Source organism: Rhinichthys klamathensis, unplaced genomic scaffold (assembly GCF_029890125.1).
Source record: "Rhinichthys klamathensis goyatoka isolate OS25496 unplaced genomic scaffold, OSU_Roscu_1.1 h1tg000144l_1, whole genome shotgun sequence".
NCBI classification, from domain to species: Eukaryota; Metazoa; Chordata; class Actinopteri; order Cypriniformes; family Leuciscidae; genus Rhinichthys; species Rhinichthys klamathensis.
Genome location: NW_026606679.1, coordinates 32,473 through 49,459, shown reverse-complemented (window position 1 = coordinate 49,459; position 16,987 = coordinate 32,473). Strand labels below are relative to the sequence as shown.

At 39.0% G+C, this 16,987-nt stretch overlaps 1 protein-coding gene across 1 annotated transcript in view; it reads right to left on the bottom strand.

Annotated features, from left to right (window-relative positions):
* fam135b (family with sequence similarity 135 member B) overlaps positions 1 to 7,962 on the bottom strand; it is a 39,272-nt gene extending 31,310 nt beyond the window's left edge. The window contains exons 1-3 of the mRNA XM_056257772.1: positions 7,833 to 7,962; positions 3,496 to 3,566; positions 939 to 1,112 (exon numbers count right to left, since the gene is read on the bottom strand). Of these exons, the coding sequence (XP_056113747.1) occupies positions 939 to 1,112; positions 3,496 to 3,566; positions 7,833 to 7,871 (284 nt within the window). The 5' untranslated portion in view covers positions 7,872 to 7,962. The remainder of the gene's footprint in view (positions 1 to 938; positions 1,113 to 3,495; positions 3,567 to 7,832) is intronic.
* Between the last annotated feature and the right edge of the window lie 9,025 nt (positions 7,963 to 16,987).

Genomic DNA, 16,987 nt, shown 5'->3' with positions numbered 1-16,987 from the left:
ATGAAGCTTCTGTTCTCTGAAATCCATTTCACGTAACAGCTGACAAACACACACACTTTGGATTTGACAGCTTTGCTTTCAGGAGGGTTCAGGGAAAGATCTAGCACTTTAAAAGCTCGGTTTGAAAGAACAGATCCACAGCAGTGAAAATACATCACATCCTGCCAGTAACACCTCCTACCAACTGGAGATCCAACAAACAATACACAGGATTTAGCAGTAAACTAGGAAACATAGCCATGAATAATACTTGCCATACACCTAATGATAAAAGTATTAAAATTAAATAAAATTAAATTAAATTAAATTAAATTAAATTAAATTAAATTAAATTAAATTAAAAAATCAGCTTTGCTATCACAGGAATAAATTACATTTTAAAATATATTCAAATAGAAAACATTTATTTTAAATTGTGATAATAAGAGACTTCTTTCAAAACTATTTAAAAAAAAATCTTACAGACACCGAAACTTTTGAATGGTATATGTAGCCCACTTTGTTAATTATATTAATAATTAAAATAAATGTAAAATATATTAAACTATATTAAAATAGGAAACAGTTATTTTAAATTGAAATAATATTTCACAATATTAACTGTTTTTTTAATATACTGTGTAATTCAGATCAGCTAAACTAAATAATACTTGCCTCGTTGCCTTAATGTCTAAATTAAATTAAATTAAATTTTTATAAAAAAAAATCAATTTCAAACTTTCATCATTAGTGGTATATGGCAAGTACTATTATTATTATTATTGATAAAACAGTTCAATATTTATAATAATGGTGTCCTTGTCTGGGACGAGGAGAAAACAATCAAATTTATAGACAAAATGCTTTTGAAAAGCAGCAAAATAAATTATGAAGGCATGGTAGTTGGTGCCCTATTGGTGATTGGCTGAGAACTGGTGGGCGGAGTTGTGTGTGATCACCTGATCAGTGGTTGGTGCAGTGCCACCAGGGAGGCGTGGACTGAGACGGAGATGACGGACAGGTGGAAGTAGTCAAACATGACGGGCAGGTGGTGGTGTAGGCCTTGGTGAGGATGGAAGTGCAAACCCAACGTCCTGCTGCTAATCAGAGGCACTGAGGGGAGATCCGCCAACCTAACACACAAAGACATGGACAAAATAAACATCTAAAGCTTTCCTGTGTAGCTCAAACAGGAGATCATGATGCAAGCAGCGCCAAGGTCATGGGTTTGATTCCAGGGAAAGCACGAACTGACAAAATATAAATGTGTACCTTGAATGCAATGTAATTCGCTTTGCATAAGCAAATTACAAACTCCGTTCATACGCATGTAAACGATGGAGACCGGAAACAGAACATAATATGTCTTTATTGTGTGTAATTTTGCGGTGAAATTTTCTGGTTCAACTCATCCATTTAAATAAAAAAATAAAAAAAATTATTTAACCTGTACTTGTGATTTGATATGTAAAAAAAAAAATCTAGAAATATTTAAAATAAGTTATATTTTTATACAGTATTAAATATGTAATATGGGAAATATATAACAAATTATAGTGAATTCAAGATATATATTTAAAAAAAAAAATTCACAGAAAAATGGAAAAGGTACAGGTAATTTTCTGCCAGGACATTTCCCGTTACGTTTACAGACATTTCCTGTAACCCTAAAACACAACACGGTACAAAGCGTAATTCAAAATATGAAGGAAAAAATCCTGAGATGGAGAGAGAGCATGAGGAGGAGAGTGAGATGGACAGGTAGAGCAGTTAATGAGCTGGTCTCGCTGACGTCCCAGCAGAGCTCAGGGGCCACGGGGCCACGGGGCCCGACCGCTGCTCTGGGGCTCCGCTGCAGGGAAGAGGCTCAAGTAATTGCTCTCATTTGTGCTGCTTTGAGATAGGTGTGTAGGTGTGTGTGTGTGTGTGTGTGTGTGTGTGTGTGTGTGTGTGTGTGTGTGTGTGTGTGTGTGTGTGTGTGTGTGTGTGTGTGTGTGTGTGTGTGTGTGTGTGTGTGTGTGTGTGTGTGTGTGTGTGTGTGTGTGTGTGTGTGTGTGTGTGTGTGTGTGTGTGTGTGTAAAAGAGTATTTTAAGCTGAGGGCCATCTGTGCAGTTGCTCTTACTGTTCTTGATTAATATACGCACACATGCACACACACACACACACACACACACACACACACACACACACACACACACACACACAAACACAGATGATACAAATTACAGGAAAGAGGGAGGCAATGCCTGTGTTTGGAATGGAATACTTGCATATTTAGTTTTTAATTTCATGTGAAATAGTTTGCAAATGTTTCAAATGAATTTATTCACTGTTCTCTCACTACCTCATAAAGTTGCATGTTTAATTCAGTGAGTTGTTTTCACCTTCTGAATGTTTTGTGTAACTATATGACTTACTAAATGTACTGAATAAAGTGTGCTATGTGAAATACCGTCTCCCATAATGCAATGCGCTTGATTTGATCTTCCTTTTTCACTGTGATGGATGAAACAATTTCAGAGGGGATTTGTATCTCGTTGTTGGCACTGATGCATTGAACTGCCAAATGTAAAGATATTTTTATTCAAAATTGGATAGATTAATTTTGACAAACTATTTTCTATCAAATGTCGTAGGCGTTTACACTTTATTTTAAGGTGACGTAGTTATATTGTACTTACTAGTACTGAGTAATATTAATTAACTACATGTACTTGAGTTACAGTTAGGGTTTGGTTTAGGGTTAGTTACTTGTTAATTATGCATAATTTACAGTTATAGGTAGTACATGTAGTAACGTGCAACTACGTCACCTTAAAATAAAGTGTTACCTAGAAGGCTACTATTCCATACCAAACATACACAAAAGTGTGTAAAAAATTTGGGGTCAGTAAGATTTTTTTTTATTTTTTTTTATAATAATTTTATTTATCTACATTAAATAGATCAAAAGAGACAGTAAAGACAAAAAAACTCACAGATTCCACAAAAAATATTAAGCAGCACAACTGTTTTTTAACATTGATAATAATAATACATGTTTCTTGAGCAGCAAATTAGCATATTAGAATGATTTCTGAAGCATCATGTGACACTGAAGACTGGAGTAATGATGCTGAAAATTAAAACATATTCAAATAGAAAATAGTTATTCTGAATTTTAATAATATTTCACAATATTACTGCTGTTTATAAATAGCAATGTAGTAAAACAACTGTAATGTAGTCTGCAATGTTAAAAATCATGGTTGATACTGCTTCATTTTCATGCATATCTCTGTACGTGGAAGATCAAGTGCATTGCATTGTGGGATACAGTACCCAGTGCAGTAAGCTCTGCGTGTGTACTAAACATTTAGGGAAAGTAGTAGGTCATTCCCTGAATACTGAAGATCCACATACTGTGCAGAGTACCAACCGCATATAGCAAAATTAACATGATAGTACGCTATTCTGAACACAGGCAGGGATGATGCAGAGGGAGAAAAATGTGGAAAAGTGAGAGAGGGACTCACTGCTGTTCATTGTCAGTGAAGTGCAGATCTAGTTTGAGCTGGACGTCCACCTCACTCATGGCTTCCTCCACCTGAGAGAAACACATCACCACACCTGTCAGTCAAAACCAACTGCAGGTTTCAAAAACAAAACACCATCTTTTCTACAGCGTTCATGTTGTGATTGGTTGGTGTTGTGGTGGTGTTGAGTGGTTGCATTATGTCTTTATGATCTCTATAGTTCGATTCCTAGATATGGCGGGACCCTTCAAGTGATTTAAGGTTATATTCATTCCACATGCACTCATATGTCAAACATGTAACTGTTGTTTCTCATGTGCAAAAATAAGATGAAACATACACTTACGACACACGTCTAAAGGACGAAAACGCAAATCTGAGCAGGCTGAGGTAAAAGAACAGCGTTGAAACAGTCTTTTAAAACATTTGAATGCTCTGCTGTCAGGGAAAGTTCATTTTCTACATGAACTAGTTCAAAGTTCAGTTCACAAATTTTAAAATGAACCAGTTCAGTTCATAGTTCATACTTCAAAAAATGAACTAGTTCATAGTTCTTTTTTCCATATGTTGCTGCGAGCTTTTTTTATTTATTTTATTATTATTGCCACAGCCCATATACAACCACAGACAGCAATTATTTTATTGACGGCCAAAGTTTGCACAGAAATGTAAGATTTTTCCCATCGTCACCGACCTTGGCCCAATCCCAAATGGCACACTTCATGTGCACTTTCGGTCTTGTGGACTTACAATGGCTGCCGCGTGCGCGTGTCCGTTAAGTCCGTGAGACCGTAGTGTGTCCCATTTGTCATTTTTAGATCTCAGAAGGGTGCTCGCGAGCGCCCCGTGTGGTCGATTTGCGCCCTTGATGCGCACTTTTGCCGAGCCCGTGCTGATGAGGACTCCACAGCAGACTTCTTCCCAACAGTCAAAGCGGCATTACGTTACGAAAGTGCGGACTCAGAGGAAGACCGCAAGTGCTTAGGGTTCCATTTGGGACAGGGCCCTTGTCATACAACTCGTTTAAATAATCATACGACGCCTCCTCGCTAGCTGCTTGATGACGCATGCGGCGGCCGCGGTGCGACACTGGTGGTTGGTGTTGCCAGATTGGGTGTTTTTTCCGCTACATATTAAAGCAGCACTAAGTAGGAATTCCGTTTTTGTCAAACAGCGACCCCTAGAGTCGCTGTGGAGTACTTGTACTGTCGTGAATAGCACTCACGCAGAGATGGCTCGCACTCACGGCCGGATCCCCTCCCCCTGTACACCGGTACCTGTTCAGTAGGATGGACGCTGTAACGAGTGGAAATAAGGTATGGCCCCTTTAAGAGCTGCGCGCGCCCTGTTTAACTGTCGGCAGTCTGTATTGTATGTGCGCCTCGAACACCACATGTATACGGCGCCGGGTTATTTCTGTTTGATGCTCATTTTATCAGAATTTTATCAGATCTGTTTTTTGCCGTAAAGCAATTCGTTACCTCGCGAGACCTGATATCACACGATACTTCCTAACACTGAGGTCGGCGGCTCGCCGGCTCAAAGTTGCAAGGGTGGTTTTGCGGCTCACAGGCACCAGGGGGGTGCGAGACGACCACCATTCAACACGAAATCAGTAATATAAACATTACAATGACTCCAACGCTGTTCGGTTAAGGTAAAAAAGTTACTTAGTTCACCTTTAAGGCCTGTTTACGCGTGTTTTAGCCGGGTTTTCGCCTGGAAGGCTCTATAGAAATCTGGCACCCTATTGAACACAGTTGAACTGAGAGAGCGTGCGTTCACACTTCACAGACACCAGAATGAACGAGTTCACCGTAACGTTCATCAGGCAGTAATTCAGTACGTTCAGTTCACGTTCGCCCAAAATATGAACGAGTTCATGAACTATCGTTCATTGAACACGTTCAGGCACAACAGTGTCCGCTGTGTTATGCGACCTCATGCCGAATACAACACTGTGATTGGATTAAAAGAGTTCAGAGACTGATGACATAAATGCGCACTCTCCAGCCACTGGAGCCAATAACCACTTCACACAATCACATGTTTATGTGCTCTCACATGTGCACACATATTTAAGGACCCTTCAAATAAAAACATGGTTTTAGCATGTGTTATTCCCACAGATTTCCTGTATAAACAGAACATGTGACGTAGACAGAAGGTTTCACCCCGTTCTGATAAACTGGTGTACTCCTCCGCCGATCTTTGAAAACAAACAGGGCTGCCCCAATTATTGATACACGGATTGATTGAACTCACACTCTGGGGAAATGGAAAGCTATTTTTAGACCTCTTATCTGAGGGGGAGAGACAGAGAGTGAGACAGGGAGAGCGGGCAGAGATAACTGCTTCAAGGTTAATAAGAAAGATGGCCATAGAAATCTGATTAGACACTCTCCCACCCACAACTCCCTGCCTCTCTCTGTCTCTCTTTTTCCCATTTCCCATATTTCATAATGTCTGAAATGAGCTGGTGTATCAGCAGGGTATGATTAGTCATAATATTTGAATATAATAAAGTGTGTAATAATATAATTCAATGCTGTGAAATAATAAGTAAACCCCATGAAAAGTATTTTTCTTTGTTTTTGTTTATGAAAATTTTTGGTCATACTGATAGTGGACTGGCATTTCATCAATGTTGATCAATAAAAGGCAATAGAAATAAAACAAATTGCACTTGGATTTTACATTTTGTAACAACTTACATGAACAAAGATTCTTGTGTGGGAAAAAGTTAGTACACCCCTCATTAAAGGTGCAGTAAGTGATTTCTGAGAAACACTGTTGATATTTGAAATCAACCCACACAAACACACCCCTCTCTTCATTGCTCCACCCCCAAACTGCACAAACACTCAATGCAATAGTGGATATCTCTTTATCATAGCTGAGGCTAAGGAAGGAAGATCAAAAGATGAACATACAGTGCACAAGAATATATTCAAGAAAGAGTTGGTTATTGCACTAGGAAGCTTTCATTCCTCTGACCTTTTCTCTTTTGTAATGTCTCTCAGCCATCTCTCTTTTTACAGTCTTTCTTCAAATCTCCCTCTTGCTCACTCTCTCTCTCCTCCCCCATCACGAGTGGACACGCCCCCTACTGCTGATTGGCTGTTGTGCTGCTCGGTTCAATCCACTTTCAACAGTGTTTCTCAGAAATCGTCAGATACTGTACAGTACAGTAAAAGCTCGTATTTTGTTACAAAATATTTCTATTTCAAATAAATGATCTTTTAATCTTTCTATTTACAAGACTCCTGGAAAAAAATGTTCCACTATTTTCCACTACAAAAATATTAATACACAAATAAAAAAGAGTTCTACACAATTTGTGTAGAAACAGTTCTACACAAATATAATGTTTTCAACATTGATAATAATAAGAAATGTTTCTTGAGCACCAAATCAGAATGATTTCTTCAGGATAATGTGACACTGAAGTCTGGAAATTTAAATACATTAAAGGGTAACTAAACCCCTGGTCAGAGCCTGACTCCACCCACTGGCAATATTTGAAAAAATGCTGGAAAAGTGGGCGGAGCCCAGCGGAGATAAAGGGGATGAACGGATACTCTATCCTGATCGTTTTCAATACTCGCAATTCCAACTCCTGACTCGCTACAGTGGTTTTGACGAAACAAGATGGTTTTTAAACTGCCATGGGCGGGGTAGCTCGTACCAAGGGCGTGGTAAGCTGAAACCTGCTTACGTCAGCTCTCACCGCTACCGTCACGAACTACCGCAAACATCCAATATGGAAAATTCAACTGCAGTAGTCACCGTTCAACCTGAAGAGGTTTTTGGGATGTTTTTACACCATATATAGAATTAAAACACTTTATACCCAAAGTCAAAAAAGTTACTTGAATCAATGAACAGCACTAATAAAGACCCAGTCTTACAGATCATTAACTAAAAAAAAGTTGGTTTAGTGTTTAGTTACCCTTTAAAATAGAAAACAGTTATTTTAAATATTTTAAAAATATAATTTCACAATATTATTGTTTTCACTATATTTTTATCAATTCAATGCAACCTTGGTGAGGATAAAAAAAATAAAGTTTTGAACGGTAGTGTATGCAAGTTTCCACCCTATAATATTTGCGATTTACTTCTGCGTATTTTAAGTTAGAAGCATTTTGATTGAAGTAGGAACAAGTTCTTCATATTCCATCTCACGCTGTATTCTGTGTAGCCGATTTTTTATAGTGGGATTTGAACCTACAACCTTTCAGCTACCAGCCCAGTTTTTTGTCAATACTAGGTTGCTGATACCATAATCCACAGCATGAGCCTCACTTCTGTTCTCAGAGCAGCGGGACACTCACCCTCTCACCGTCCAGCAGCAGGTGCACTCTGAAGCTCATGCGGTCCTCCAGGGTCACCTCCTCATTCCTGTACAGGATCTGAAAGATCCGACTGAACACTCCGCCATCGTGAACCCCTGCGCTGCTGAAACTGCACTCGCCTGCCCGGAGGAAGACAGACAGACAGAGAGACGGAGAGAAAGAAGGTAGATTATTTTCTCCTCCATTCACATCAAAGCATCTCCAGAGAGAGAGAGAGAGATTCTCCACTCTGTGCACATCAAAGCACGTTCAGTGATGGTTCCCAGCAGAAAGAGAGATGTAGACCTGTTTCATTCATATTCAGTGTGTTGTTTTCTGACAGTGTTTGGCAGGACTGATTTTGTGTGTTTGTGGGGCTATGAAAAATAAAAAAATCAATTGAAACACTTGTGGTTATGTCAGAGCATGGCCTGTAGGAATACAATTATTGTATATCTCAATCTCAAAGTCCTATTATAGGTATTATATTATATTATATTTATTATATTCACACACAAAAAAAAAATAGTTAAGTAATGTTGCAGTGCAATGTTTATAATTGTTTTAGAAACCACACACAACAAATTTACAAACTTTTTGTAATTTATTTTATTTAGTTAATTAATGTCGCAATGCAATTTAAAAAAAATGTTTAAGAAAACAACCCAAAAAGTGCAATGTTTTGTCATTTGTTTTATTTCATTAAGTTATGTTTCAGTGCAAAGTTTTAAAAATGTTAAATGTTCTGTCATTTATTTTATTTTATTACATTTAGTTAAGTAATGCTGCAGTTCAATAATTATAAATGTTTTGGAAACCACACACAAAAACACACTCTTTTTTAAATTGATTTTATTTTATTTAGTTAAGTAATGTCGCATGCAAAGTTTTACAAATATTTTAGAAACCACACTTACCAATTCGGGATGCGCCCGAGGTTATGTTAGTAACCAAGACGTTTTCTAGATAATTACATATAGCCTCAAAAAGTAAAAAAAATAAAATAATAATTTACCATAAAAGGCATGTTTAAAATGCACATTCTGTATATATATATATATATATATATATATATATATATATATATATATATATATATATATATATATATATATTGATTAGGATGAAATGGTAAGAGAATCATGTTAGTCAGCTATGATTAGCCTACATTTATATCCAAAATATAACTAGGCCACATTACAATGTTTGTGGAATGTTTTTCGGATGTTTTTAGCCTTAAAGACTAAATACTGTGGCAGAATACTGTAACATGACTGTAAAAATATTGTCAATTTTAACACGTGACAGTCCCTGGTCAACATTTGGAACAACAGGAGGGTGAGTAAATGATGACAAATCTTTCATATTTGAGTGAACTCTTTTCATTTCTCCAGTTGAATGTTTAGCAGAAACATATCTGAGAAAAGTTTCAAGAGCAACATAAGAGCAAGGAAAGTTTCCAAGGAGAGAAAATCACGAATCTGTCCATCAAATCCAGCATTACTCGTCCTGTTTTTCTCTAGCCACTAAAACAGCCACCATCAAGGCCATAACCATGAATCGGTGGCCACTGGCTCCACATCCACCCGGAGAGAGACTGAGATCTCGTCTGTGACGGATGACAGCACCTCAGTGGGGTTTCTCTTCAGTGGAGAGGATGCTAGCGTGTGTCAGAGCAGAACAGCGAGGGTCTCGTGTGAAGACAGACCCCTGCTGAGTCTGTCTGTCTCTCTCTTTCTATATCTTTCTTCCTCGCTGCGTGCCACCAACACAGATCTGCAGTGTGCCAATGCCTCAGAGACACAGAGAGAGAGAGTCGGAGAGTAGAGTCGAATCTTGCCAGAGGAGTCATGGTGTGTGTTTGATGGAGGGGATGATTCAGAAACCGAGAAAAAAAGATGATGGATCAGGTCAGTGTGTTTCTGATGAACACGAAAGAGAGACTATTTCGAGCCGCCTGACAGCAGTGTGGAAATTCACAGCACTGCACTGTAATGCGGCATATTGTATAATCTATAATATTCCTTAAAGGGATAGTTCACCCAAAAAGGAAAATGTTGTTGTTAAAAACCTGGATGACTTTTAGAGTAAGCTAAGCGAATATCCTGGACACTATTTTCAATATAATAAACATAAATGAGGCCAAAATAATGAAATGATCAATAAAATTGATCCTAAAGGTAGCCCATATGACTTGTGCACTAAATGGCAAGTCTTTTGAAGTCAAATGATAGCTTTATGTGAAGAACAGACATTTAAGACTTTTTTTTAAGACTTCCGACTTCAAGACTTAAAGAGGATCTATAATGCTTTTTTTACACGTTCAGCTTTCTTAAGTGTGTAACGTTGCTGTTTTAGCATGACAACGGTCTGCAAAATTACAAAGCACAAAGTCACACCAAAGGGAGTTATTATTTCTGAACTTCCTGCAATGCCTCTATTGTAGTTTTCTTCCAGGTATTTTGGTACAAAAATGTGGTAAGGAGCGTGACATTTCCGAAACACACTCAAAGCGGTTCACCAATCACAACACACTGGTCCAGCCGACCAATAAGAGCACATTGTGGTTTTTGGAAGGAGGGGCTTAATAGAGAAAGGAATTAGACAGTCAAGCATTCAAGCATGAGAACACGACTTGAAATAAAGGCTCTGAAAAGGGGATACTAGGTCCCCTTTGCGACTTCTTTTTTTGTGTGACTTTTTCAGACTTTAGCACATTTCTGAAGAAGCTGCAACCTCTGATTTATGATAAAATTATTCTTTTGAGTTCAACATTTTTATTGAATCAATCACAACTTGAACTGTTTGAGTTCTCAAGTTCAACTCACTCAGTGATCCAGTCAGTTAACCAGTTAATAACCCACTCAATGACTTAATTATCAATTTGTTCCTCGTGTAACCTGTCCTACTCGACCCGCTCCGAGTGGGATTCGAACAAGGATGCTAAAGACTGCAGCTTCTAGCATCAGTCGCTAGCTCGCCTCTTGAGGCCAGGGCAGTGAGGTTTACACGCACAGATCTTACTGGCCTATGTTAGTAACACTCACCTCCCTAAACCTCGCTCCCATCCGGGTCACGGCACCAATGCAACCCCTCTGGTTCTATTCGCACCGCTCCGAGCGGGATATGAACCTGTGTTTCCGGCATGGGAGGCAGGCACACAAACAAGGACGCTAAGTGCGCCTCTAGAGATCAGGGGAGTGAGGTTTACCTGCACAGCTCTCACTAGCTGGCCTCCGTTACACTCATCCCCTAAACCTCACTCTCACCTGGGTCACGGCACCAAATTTAATCGGTTTTACTCGATCTACTCCGAGCGGGATTTGAACCCGGGTCTCCGGCGTGGGAGGCGGGCGCGCTAACAAGGGGGTTAAAAACTGCTGCCGCTAATACCTCATAAGGGCAGGGGAGTGCTACACCTACACAAAGCTACCATATGACTTCAGAAGACTTGGAATATCATGCACAAGTCATATAGGCCACAGAGACCCAAGCATTGATATCCATTCGTTTTTTGTTGTTGTTTTTTTAGCCTTAAACATGTCTTTAGGAAGCCATTAGAAACTAATTTTAAAACTATGTTAAGGCAAAATTTGCATTGAACTATAATTTGGAAAACATTGCAAACTTTCACTACTACATTTTGATACAGTAAATGAAAGTTTGGAATTCATAACACAATTTAAAAAACATAAACAAATTCAAGACATTAAGCATTTTGCCATCACTAGACAAATTTAAAAAATAATAATAAAAAAAACATGTCTTTGTTAATAGACTAAATATATTTGTTCCAAACGTGTTAAGAATAGTGTTTTTCCCATATCTAGTCAAATTAGAATAACCGTGTAATTCTGCTATGCTGAGACTCTTAGACTACTTTTATGGTTATTTTGTGTCTTTTTGCGTTTTGTGGTTCTTTTGTGTCTCCAATATTCAAAATTTCTCCTTTTGTGTTTCACAGCTGAAAGAAAGCCAAACGAGTCTGTAACAGCTTGGCGGTGAGTAAATGAGAGCATATGCTTCTGGTTGTATTGTTCTAGTGCTGATACTGATCCAACATTTGTCATATATGCAAAACCTTTTGATACAGGAAGATGTTTTTTGAGCAACATATACAAAGTATACTTGTTAATTTATTTGTCGCTTGTATAAGAGTGTCTGCTAAACGAACAGATGTAAATAATCTAAAAAGCGTGCGGGGGGTGGGGGGTTCATTTCAATTTCAATTCATTTTGGTACCATCTTATGTATTTCACAGCAACTCCTGCAAATACTGTTAGGATGGTGTTTGTGGACACAGCAGCACGGGATTATGAATCAGGACAGTGTGTTTCTGATGAGCATCACAGAGAGACTGAACAGGACAGTTTCTGCTGCTGTCTGAGTGCAGTATGGTAATTCACTGCACTGCAATATGACAGATTGTACAGTCAGAATTAGCATTTTAGCTCATGTCTTTATGTTTTATTATCATATGATGTGGCATGTGATTCATTCTTTTCATACTTATAATATTGTCCGTGTTGTATGAAGCTGGAAAGGAAGCTGGAAGTGTTACCTGTGGAGATTTGAATGCACTGTGTCGCACGCTTTACCTTTTTTACATGTGATAATGACAGGAATAATGTGCATAATTAATAATACAGAGCGGGAAGGATCCTAAGCATCTCTTGCTTAGGTTGAGGAAGAACTTGTGAGGCACGAATCAAAACGGAGTTTGTATATTTGAACAGTTCTAGTTAGTAGAGAGCACAAAAACACTGAAACACTTCAGTTTAGTCAGTCCGCCTGCCAGTACCGGATGGCATTTTAAGACAGGAAATGAAATCACTTCAGAGACCGAATGACTGACATATCCAAAATGGCCGCTGATGCCAGTGTGTGTGACAGTTTTATTCAGACCGTTGCTGGGATTCAGTCAAAGAGCAGTGCCAAGACTCAATGTCAGACAGAGGCCGTAGAGTTTTGCTGCCAAATACACACGCACACACACACACACACACACACACACACACACACACACACACACACACACACACACACACACACACACACACACACACACACACACACACACACATACCTACTTAACCACAATGTGAGGACGTATGACTGGGAACCCTACCTTTAGGGACACCCCTTTCTGAAGGGTCTAGAGACAAAAGAAAGACATGACTGCACTTCTGGAGAAGCTGTCATCACACTTATCACTTGATTTTATTAATAAAAGTCTTCCTTAAAGACCTGACATTTTGCCTTCACTTTAGGGACAGTATTTTTTATGTCCATTTTGGGGACATTAAACACAAACTCTGATCAAGTCATACTTTGAGGACCATGGTGATACACAGACTCTGGTTAAGTCATACTTTGAGGACCATGGTGATACACAGATTCTGGTAAAGGTATAATATCAGGACTTTGTTGAGATGGTATATATTTAGTGAGTAAACAGTTTTTTATTTTTATTTTTATTTCGTCAAGATCACAGAAAATGGGTAGCCAACATTTTTGTCTGATTTGTAGCTTGAGATGAAGTGTCCTTCACTGCTCAGTTGGGGAATGACAATTAACATTCAGAAATATTATTCATTTGACTGTATTTGATTGATTGACTATCAGAGAGAACCAAAGATGGAACTGAAGACAATAGTGTCATTATTCAGCTCAATTCTATTTCAACTGTAAAACAGCTCTACAGAAGTCATTTAATAATTGCTGAAATTTTACAAGTTATGTGCCTGAAGTAGAGGTCAGCACAGGCTTTAAACTTAAGCCCAAACCCGGCCCGTACCCGAAATCATTTAACCTGACCCGAACATTACGGTTATATTTTAAGCCTGAGCCCGACCCAAACCCGAGGTCCGTTTCTCAGTAAATTGCTTTTTTTTTGTGCAATATGCTGTATTTTATGATTGCTTGCCACGATAATTAAAAAAATAAGCTACATGTACAAACACCGTTTCACCAAGGCACATCGGCCCCTCATCAGTCAGCACACAAGAAAAAAAAGAGAAAAAGCACAGAACTTACTAATTACGAAACTTTGATGAGGTTGAAAAGGTGAAACAGTCATAAATTCCCCTGGAACCCAAACATTAAACTTCATAAAGTTTGCGCAGTTGCACAACTATTTACACAAATATAGCCTATCCTTCTCAGTCCGAGTTATGAATGAAGGGAACAGCATCGCGAGCTGATGTTTCAGCGCATCCTCTGACTGCGTGTTGTGACTGAAATTGTGTGTGCGGGAGCACATGCACAAAAAAGTTTTGTAAAATGATATATGATAAAATAAAAATGATTCATATATCATTTTACAAAATTGTTTTGTTTGTTATTTCGATCACATCACAATCAGAGGAGGACGGCTGAAACTGCACACATCTACTTTCTCTCTCGCGTGATCGTATAATTACGATCACAACACAGCAAGCAGCCGAGCACACGGCACGCAAACTAATATATATATATATATAGCCTAAATAGTTTTTCTAAGACCACGGCCTGCATCCCTCTAGTTAATTTAGCATCGACTGCAAAATAATCATTATCACAAAAACATCTTGAGTCTTTGGCTACTCACTGGTAGCCTGGTTCTACCAGACTCTCGTACATTTCATTTGTACAGAGAGTCTGGCCTCGCTCCATTGAGAAACGTTTACTTCCTTGTAGGCGGGTTCTCTGTTAAAGTTCAAAACTATTGGATCTGCCCAGCGTCACTCAGGATCTGCCATAGCCAATCGCTAACGTGTGGTCGTGACGTATGTCATGCGCCGTAACCGGCTGGAAACAACAAGTCCGAATTCCATATTCATAAATCTAAATATCTAAATGCTAAACCTCTCTTTCTTATATTTGTGAAAGAATTTTAAAAATACCTCTTTTCAATTAAGTTGTCTGAGAACAAAAAAAGCCTTAAAAACATTAACTGTTTGTAATTATTTTCCTTTTTCAGTGTCATGTAATTCTCTTAACTTGTTCATGTTTATTTTATATTATCCTCCTACTGTTTTATTTTTGTTTTGTTTTTATTATTATTTTTTGTTTGTTTTTGTATTATGTTTTCTGTTATTACTTGTGTATTGTTTTAAGCAATAAAAAAACAAGTCCGAATGATCAGAGGATTATGTTTAGAATAAGATGTCTGTCAACGAGAGCTGCATGTTTTGTTCATCGAATTTAAGAGTTCAAGGAACAATTCTAAATTCTAAATGTTTATTTGACACTAAGGACAGTGATGTATTCAGTCAACTGTCGAAGCTGGGTGTAATCATTAACAATACGCCGCTGCGGTCGTTTCGGATCTGCCGCAAATGCTGTACAGTGATCATCGTGCACGCCGAGCTGCCCAGCACCAACTCCTAACCTTTCTGCCTCCCTCACTTGGTCCTCCATTAGTGCAACAAGAGGAGACGACAACAACTATCGGCTTTGCATCCTATCGTTCGCCTTAGCTAACTCATTCACCACTAGCGGAGTGAGCTGGAAAATTAAACTTTTCCCGAACCCCTTGGGGAGGAGGGCCACAACATCATGGCCACCAACAACACTTAGCAAACATTGATCTTGCTCCGGCTTTAACTTCTGGATATTCGGCAGTTTTGCAACAACGGACCGAATAGATTTTCTCACGTCTTTCTCCGCTGCCATTACTGAACTCCAACTCAAACTGACGCGCTACATCAACGTCATCGTTCTCAGCCACTCCCTCTGTTCGCTGATTGGACCGGTAAAAAAATTATTTCTGGAAACCAAAGTCTACAGCACAATCCCAGACGTAGTACTGAAGGAAAATAAAATTGAGCGGAAGTGCGTAGGAGGGCGGAGCCAGGCTAACTCACTGGGGCTTTAACACATTAGTCATGTTCTTCTGTAAAGTGTAGTAATTGTCCAAAAAACAAACAAAAAAAACACACACTTCAATTAAATGACTCTTTGGGGACTTGATAGACACACACACACTCCGATTAAATGACTCTTTGGGGACTTGAGAGACACACACACTCCGATTAAATGACTCTTTGGGGACTTGAGAGACACACACACTCCGATTAAATGACTCTTTGGGGACTTGAGAGACACACACACTCCGATTAAATGATTCTTTGGGGACTTGAGAGACACACACACACTCCGATTAAATGACTCTTTGGGGACTTGAGAGACACACACACTCCGATTAAATGACTCTTTGGGGACTTGAGAGACACACACACACTCCGATTAAATGACTCTTTGGGGACTTGAGAGACACACACACTCCGATTAAATGACTCTTTGGGGACTTGAGAGACACACACACACACTCCGATTAAATGACTCTTTGGGGACTTGAGAGACACACACACACACTCTGATTAAATGACTCTTTGGGGACTTGAGAGACACACACACTCCGATTAAATGACTCTTTGGGGACTTGAGAGACACACACACACACTCCGATTAAATGACTCTTTGGGGACTTGAGAGACACACACACACACTCTGATTAAATGATTCTTTGGGGACTTGAGAGACACACACACTCCGATTAAATGACTCTTTGGGGACTTGAGAGACACACACACACACACACACACTCCGATTAAATGACTCTTTGGGGACTTGAGAGACACACACACTCCGATTAAATGACTCTTTGGGGACTTGAGAGACACACACACTCCGATTAAATGACTCTTTCGGGACTTGAGAGACACACACTCCAAGTAAATGACTCTTTGGGGACTTGAGAGACACACACACTCCGATTAAATGACTCTTTGGGGACTCGAGTGACACACACTCCAATTAAATGACTCTTTAATATTAACAGTCTTGAACACATTGTGTTGAAAGTACACATTGCAGTTAATGACAGAAATTCAAAAACATAAAAAAAAAAAAAAAGAACAATGAAAAATCAATTAACTTGGAGGTGGGAATGATTCTCAGTGCACAACCATCCTCGATATTTCCTCCATCCACCCATCAAAATCTCTACCTCCTCCTTTACCTTCACTCCTCCCTCTTTACCTTCACTCCTCCCTCTTTTCAACCTCTTTACCTTCACTCCTCCCTCTTTTCCATCCTCTTTACCTTCACTCCTCCCCATTTTCTCCCTCTTTACCTTCACTCCTCCCTCTTTTCCATCCTCTTTACCTTCA